We start from the raw sequence: 8242 nt of genomic DNA, 5'->3' as shown, positions 1-8242 counted from the left end.
TATATATAGTCCCCAAGTTATTATAACTTAATGATTTTAATAATTATTTCCTTTAATTTTAGTTATTTCGTTTAATTTAAGTGCAATATAATTTTTCCTAATTATAGTGATTTTCATCAACATTTTATAAAAAATTTCAGGGAATTTTCAGCTTTTTTGTGTTAAAAGTTTTCATTATTGCTTCAAGTTATTTTCTTATCAGTACAGTCTTAATTAAATTATTCGTTTATATACATTTAAACTATTATTTTATTGAAAATATATTTGTGAATATTAGGATCATATTTGAATTTGTATTATTTTTCAATCGCAACTATGTGCGAAAATTAAATTGTTGCATAAATAATTTCGTAATTTGTAAATATCAGGGAAATCTGTTAATAATCAAAAATAAAGTTTATAAAATCAATGTTCTCACAAAATTTAATAATAATTATTAAAAATGCACATGGATATCGAGAAAAAAGCATTTATATCATTTATTGAAATCGGGAGCCTTATCTCTTTACAGGAAGGGTTTATAAAATGAGAAATTTTTGAAGGAGCCTTTTTAACTTTAAGAGTATGAAACATCAAAACTCAGACTTTCAATAGTTTCGCAGTATATACATTACAGTATAGGTCATGTCCCACAAAAAATTTTATTAATTGGAAATTTTGAAATGAATTTTAAAAAATTTACCTTCTCCCAATATGAGCTGCAATCAAAATCTAGAACTGACTGGGAGGAAGGGGTGACTTACACTTTGCTATCTAGAAAAAAGTCATTATGTTCCGAAATATTATTTTACACTTAATCGAATAAAATATCATCCACGTCGATGCAGTTAATAGATCAGAAGCTATTAAAGCCTTTTTGATTAAATACATTGCTGTGCAGATGAAAATAGTTTTAGATACTGTGAATTTTTTTAGAATTAATTGAATCAAATCAAAGGAATTCAAATGAAATCAAGATCACTTTATTGTTAACAGTTTCAGGAATATTTAATATCTTATTTTGAACATATTCCCTTTTCGATATATCGAATTCCTGAAGCCGAATAAGATTTTAAACTGTAAGACGCATAGTTTGGAAGTAGTTTTATTTTAAACTGCATTAATTTTGATTTGTACCTATTTATATATTTGACATTGCTGTATAAGCACTTAAGTACTTTTGATATTGCTATATAACTACTAAAAGTATTTGTACTATTCATTTTAGTTACCTAGAAAGAAATGTAGAATCGGAAGTAGGTGTAAGTCAAGGCCTTTTTATAAATTAAATCATTTTGACACTTAAAACATCAAAATTATTAATTCCATTAATTTAGTTTTGATCTCTGTCTATTTAGAGAAAAAAATACGTATAATCAAATATATTTATTAGTGTATATGGCAGTGACAAACAAGTCAATATGCATAAGTACAAAACAGTACTTTTTATCAACGAAAAATTTTGTAACTTTTGAACAACTGCTAATAGTTTTAAAAATTTTATTGAGTCTTTATTTGATTCAGCGTGGAAAAACACTTCGGAAAAAATATGTCACCATACTTGAGCCGACGCATCAAGTTCAAGACCATTTACTTGGATACGAACAACAGCAATACTGAAAAAAGAACCAAGAGAAGGCGTATCTTTCACATTATATTTAAAAAAAATATATAGAATCTAACTGAACGTAAAAAAAAAAAATTCTATTTTACTATTAATCTGGTCTGAGGCGACTGGGGCAAATCTTGGTTTAAAAAAATAAGAGGCATGTTAGAAACACTAGAAAATATGAAAAACGATGGCTGGATGAAATGTGTGAGATGACTCCACGCAAAATGTTTAAGTTTTAAAACCCTTTGCCCAAAATGTGATTTTTTTTAAGGGATTGATTAAATCTGCTCATTAAATTTTATTTGCTAGATTTATTTTTACTTGTTTTCAAGATAAAATTTATTCCTTACAGCCTATTTTAAGTTTTTCATATCAACTGTATGAAATGTGCTATTTTCTGTAAATTAAATTAACTTTTTCCATTGCTGTATTAAACGCTCATCTCATCCCGACATTAAGAGATGACCACTTTTTTGTTTGCTTTCAAACAATTTTTTTCCTGCTTTTTTGTTATCAAAATTTAATAATTTTTTGCTCAATATATGTTGAATAAATGTTGAATAAATGTATGAAAATATAAAATAAGCATAAACATTTCTTTTATCTCTATTCTTGATATTTTTATTTTAGTTTGAACTATATCCAAGATCTATCCTATAAAAAGTATCAACTTATAATAGCATTATTTAGTCTTTGAATGAAAGTATACTCCAAGTACAATGAACTAAAGGAAAATTGGGCCTGCTTATTGCTCAAGTAACATCTGGGAAAACATGGTTAAAGTTGAGACAACAGGCAGGAAATGAAAGGGTACTAATTATCAAGTGATTATTCAATTTACTGATCTAAATTAAATAAGAGTAAATACTTGTATTTTAATTAGGTAGGATAATACGCAAAATAATCTGTAATCACTAGGTGTTTTTGTTCCCTATTGACGCATAATTCTTAAAGAGTCTTCGACCCCTGTTGCAAAAAATATAATTTTTTTTGCTCAATAAATGAATGAACTTGAAAAATGAGGGTGGGCGAGATCTAACCCCCCCCCNCTCCCGGTTTGTATGGTGAATGTCATACCATGAATAATTAGGAAATAAGTTTTCAAATAGAGGGGGGGGGGAATGAGGTTTCTTTTTGTTTTCAATTTTGTAACAAATATTTTCAACCGATTGTATACAATTGTATACAATTGGTTGAAAATATTTGTTACTAAATTGAAAACAAAAAGAAACCTCATCCCCCCCCTCTATTGTATAAATTTTTTTTTTACCTAAATTGACTTCTTTTAAATGAATGTAGAAGTCGTTATAACTGAAAATTTAACAAGTTTTTATTCTTGATAAAATACATTAAGATAATCGTAAAAATTTATGAAATTTTTTGTGCTTTACCAATTTTTCAATAAGTAAATTTAACAATAGTGTGTTTTTTCTTTTCATTTTTCGTATAGCCCCATACAAATAAAAGTTTATCAAAACATGCATTCCAGTTTTTAATACATTATAAGGTAACCGACAAATCGCAAATAGAATTTCTTAAATTTGATAGTTTTTATGTGAGTTATTATCCTATAAATTACCAGAGAACTTCTTTATATAGCTGTGTGAAGTATCTAACCTTTTTAGAGTTTGCATGCTTGTTTAACTTCAAAATGTATCAGAGGTACTGAACACTTAATGCAGCATTCAAAATTTACAAACAACACATTGCATAAACATTTATAGTCAGTTTTGTGTTAAATTTAATAAAACTGTTAAAGTTTTTTTGCCAATATTAATATTTCAAAACTTGCTTCCATTATTCTTTATAAAAAAATTCTTTTATTTATATATCAATTGCTGCGTTTTAATACTTTTTTTTTTCAAAAATTAAAAAACATAAAAACTCAAATCATGGAATTTTTTTTCCCTTGAAGTAAGATTTGAAAAAATTGAAACTCCAACTTCCACTACTCAAACTTCCTACACTAGAGTTTGGTGTGAATAGGATAAGGAATTTTTAAAACAAGTAACTTAAAGAGATTTGGATTATCATGAAACTGAGATTTCATTCATTCTTAAATAACAACAAAGCATAATATCAACTCCTTGATTGATTTCTCAGTGAATATGTAACATTAAAAAATTCTTCCACTTTAATTCAGATAAAATAAACACTATCCTTAAATTACGGGATCAGATAAAATGTTTTTATAGGAATAATATATAGCATTAAATAAATGTCAGACTTAAATTTATAACACTGTTGCTTATGGGACATTTTTTAATTTGATGAGTGCTAAAATAAGTAACAAACTTCTATGTAAGGCTCGGGAAATTTATTATTATTACAGTTCTGAATTAATATAATATATCCTAGGCAAAAATTCACTAGACTGAATAATCTGTGTGTTTAAATGTGGCAAGAATGTTAATCTAACGCTAGGAAAGATTAGCTAACAAACTCTTTTCTCGATAAATGAATAAATAGCGCAGTATCAAATCTTGCAACTGGAAAAAAAAATTTAAATAAAGCAATAAATCAGAAACAAAATAAATTTTTCAAATAACCACAGTACAAAAAAATAAGAATTAAAAAATTTATTGAAATCTTTAAAAGAGAAACTAACTTACTATACACATCTGCTTTTATATATTCTTCAATCTAATTCATGCAACATTGTTCAAATAACATTTCCCTCATTCATTGCAGAGACTGAGTACTCTTCTATCATCGCGTGCAAACATGGATACGGGATTTGATTTGTTAATTAAAATCGCGTTCTTTAAAATACCTATTCAACCCCCCAATTTTCTGCGTCTATGGTACATCTTTTTTTGCACCAACATCTTTAGGTTTTACCCATTTGTATGGATTAGGCTTTTGTTTTTCTAATTTCTCAAGCAGCAATCGGAAACTGTTGGGTTGCTCGTTCTCCTTGTTCTCGAAGAGCTCTATTTTTCTGGGACCAATGTGTCGGTAAATGCACTTCAGATTTCTGCATGCGGCATTATACCTGCAGGTTGGATGCTGGAAGTGGCACTTTTGACCCATGCGGCACTTCGGAAAAAATCGGCACCTGGGAGTTTGCTGAAGTTTGTCTGTTTCAGGATCTCTTTTCATACTCTTGCTGTTTTTAGTAGCAATATCTTCAACCGCTTTTCTCTTTATCTGTTGAAAGGGTCTAACAGGTGCAGAGATTCTGAAAAAAAAACAATTAAATCAAAACACTTCATAAAAAAGCAATGTATCAGCAATGGTGTTATTAAATTACGCCGTAAAAAATTTCGAAACTAATGGCGGTAAAAAGTACTGGGACTCAGTGTGCTGGTGTGCTTCACAGTAAAATATTTCGGGACAATATTTATATACTGCAAATTTTGCAATAATATTTACTGTAAAATCACTAAATCACCGTAATTAAATAAATAATTCTGTTAAATTAAAGTGATTCTATAAACTCATGCATAAAATTTTATTAGAGGTGAAATAGTCTGCTGGTTTTGTAGGGCGTTGGAACCATGTCCGAGAAGCAGTGAGCTCTATCCCAGACAAGCGAAGACTCCCCGTGTATAGTAAATGACGACTGGTGCACTGTCAGATCACTAAAACCTCCAAGTTCCCATAACAAATCAGTTACTCTGGAACTCTAACTAATCACTTTCTGGTATAGGTCAAAATTACGATCTGTGGATGTATGAATTGGTTCATCCTTTAACACGGGCTGTGACGGAAGTGTGGGGCTAAAGTCGTGTTCTTTGAAATAGATGGCTCCACTGAAAACAGGAAAACGCACCATATGCCTTGGTTGGTTTCACATAACACATTTGCTGGTATTTGACAGGTGGCATTAGAAACAATAAAAACATATAATTTTGCAGTAACAATAGATTTTACAGTAAATGGATTACGAAGATGATGCTCTAAGAGTGCCAGTAATTTTTACCATAATTCATTTCAGAATTTTTTTACAATGTACACAGCATTTCCAGTGTCCGCTTAGTTAATTCTACATGACACTTTCCTTGAACCCATTAGAGAAAAAATCACATATATGGAGTGGTTCAAAAACTGCATGATTCGAAAAAATTAACGACATAAATTTATTAAGTATTCTTTTCTTAAAAATTTCACTTTAATAATGGGAATTTTAAAGTAAGACTTTCAGATCAAAAAACTTAAGCTTAAACAGCTTAAGTGGTATCTTGTTTCGCTTATAACCTGATATAACTTGACATCTGATAACTCCAAAAACTATGAGCCCATATTGAAAGTATGAAAGTGAAAAATTTCACAGAAATAAGTCAGCACATGAGAGTTCATAGAAATAAAGCACACAATGGTTGTTATACTGTGAAATTTTTTTAATTAAATTACGATATAAAGTACATCGTCTGTGCGTGCATCAGCAGTGTAATCCAAATTTAGCAATTTTTTATAAAAATGACCATATCTCCATAAATATTTGAGTCAGGCTTACGAAATTTTGGGTAATTATAGTAAACCAAAATAACTGTCACAAATTACAAATCTATTGCTTTATTTTTTAGCACAGAATGAATAAAAACATTATTTTAGGTTTATAATATATTGTCTGTCCCTCAATCCTTTGAACTTCATTTACATGTAGGAGAAATTATTACTTTAGATGTGTTTAGATCCTATAAGATAATTTGATTATCCGTATCAGCGTAACAACGAATAAGATATTTTTTTGAGGAAAATGAAAAAAAATTATTAGTATAAAAGTGTTTCTATTATTCTGTTTCTCCCCTGTAACTTCTTAAGATCATAACTTGCATAATTTTAGGTTTTGGTAGTTTAAAAACATCTTGCGTCCTAAAAATGGACGACATTTTTCAAACGAAGGAAAACTGCTCCTTAAGAACTTTATTTTTATTTTAGTATTAGTCCTGTAACTTCAGTATACTTTTAGTGTGACATACTAAATATTATTAAAGAATGGTGATTTAGCTATTAATGGCCTGAAATCGAAAAAAAAACCATGAAAGTGGTAAAATGATGGAAAGGCAATTGATCGACGGAAATAAAAATACAAGCAAAATACCTAGCCAATATTATTAATGTTTAATAAAAATAAAACCAGCATTTTAACAAAGAGGGATGGTTAGTACTAAACTTATCAATAAAAAAAGGACAAAACCTTGTGAAAGAGATTGTACTTTCTATATTCATTTTCTTAAATACTTTATCTGGAACAGTTTTAACTATCAAAAAAAATGTTGAAATTTTTTTTTTTTTTTTGAATTTGCAGAAAAGCACTGTCAGCTCAAGTATCAGCATGAAACTGTTTATTTCTCGTAAAAATACTGCTTATATTATTACAAAGAGGGATGGTTAGTACTAAACTTATCTATAAAAAAAGGACATAATCTTGTGAAAGAGATTGTACTTTCTATATTCATTTTCTTAAATACTTTATCTGGAACAGTTTTAAGTATCAAAAAAAATGTTGAAATTTTTTTTTTGAATTTGCAGAAAAGAACTGTCAGCTCAAGTATCAGCATGAAACTGTTTATTTCTCGTAAAAATACTGCTTATATATTTTCCTTCAAAAAAACGGGTGCTTATTTACCAGATGAGTACTATTATTTCTGAAAATACTGTTATTTCAATAAAAACTTCTACGAAAAATGTATGCCTGCATTGTGGTCAGTGCATGCCGAGAGCACCATTCGTACGACCATTCTCCGCGACGCTGAGGTTCGAACCTGGGTCATCTCAAAGGGTCCTCTATGCTACCGGAGCTCTAGGCGTCTCAAGAAGAAAATCTTAAACTGTTTTCATCTTATATATTATTTCAATAACTAGTTTAAGCGTAAAAAAGATTAAACTATAGAGGCGCACCAGAATAAAAATGTATGGTAACTTGATGTGCCAAAAAATTTTATATTAAAGAAAAAAATAGTTAAAGTATCGATTTAAAAATAAAATTGGATCGCAGTGTTATTTATACGATGTTAATATCAGTAAATATTTCCTGTAAAATAAGAGCAAGTATTTTTCGATACTTCTCTACTACTTTCTATACTTAATCGTAAAATGGTTTGAAAAAGAAAGAGTAATTATACAGTGCGAAAAAGTGCTTTGCAAATATACAGAGAATGTATGCAAAAATAACAGGAAGTTTTTACAGTGAGCGGATAACAGTTGAAAACAGAAACAGTTTCTAAAACAGTTTTTTATCCTGCTAAAAATAAATTTTTGTTCTGTAAAGTTAATCTTTACAGTGTACGATAAATCTTTCAACTTAGGACTCACTTATTATTTACAGCCAAATTCGGAGCTAATAGTTCGTGTATCAATATATCGTGAAACATCGATAATTTTAATTTATAGCAAAAACGATATTTAAAATATATTCTAACGATATTTAGTATATACGAAAAATCTTAACATAAGCTAAATATTGATAAATATCAACACACGATGAATATCAAAAAGTATAAGCGCACAATAAATATCGACAAACGATAATATCGTCATATAATCAGTAAAACCCATCGGTGAAGATGAGAACCTTTTCCTTCACTACATTATTTCACAGCCCAAGGACATATATAGGGCTATTCCTGTAGTACGTGATATATCAGTAAATTAGTGGTTATATCTGTATATATTTTACCTCTCCCTTACACCAGCATATTTTCT

General features: G+C 28.9%; 1 protein-coding gene across 1 annotated transcript in view; it reads right to left on the bottom strand.

Annotated features, from left to right (window-relative positions):
• Nucleotides 1–4155: 4155 nt before the first annotated feature.
• LOC139425142 (uncharacterized) overlaps nucleotides 4156–8242 on the bottom strand; it is a 27411-nt gene continuing 23324 nt past the window's right edge. Inside the window, exon 2 of the mRNA XM_071178490.1 lies at nucleotides 4156–4772. Coding sequence (XP_071034591.1) covers nucleotides 4391–4772 — 382 coding nt within the window. The 3' untranslated portion in view covers nucleotides 4156–4390. The remainder of the gene's footprint in view (nucleotides 4773–8242) is intronic.

Source organism: Parasteatoda tepidariorum, chromosome 3 (assembly GCF_043381705.1).
Source record: "Parasteatoda tepidariorum isolate YZ-2023 chromosome 3, CAS_Ptep_4.0, whole genome shotgun sequence".
Taxonomy (NCBI): Eukaryota; Metazoa; Arthropoda; class Arachnida; order Araneae; family Theridiidae; genus Parasteatoda; species Parasteatoda tepidariorum.
The sequence above is the reverse complement of the archived record's forward strand: the minus strand, read 5'-3'. Positions and strand labels throughout refer to the sequence as shown.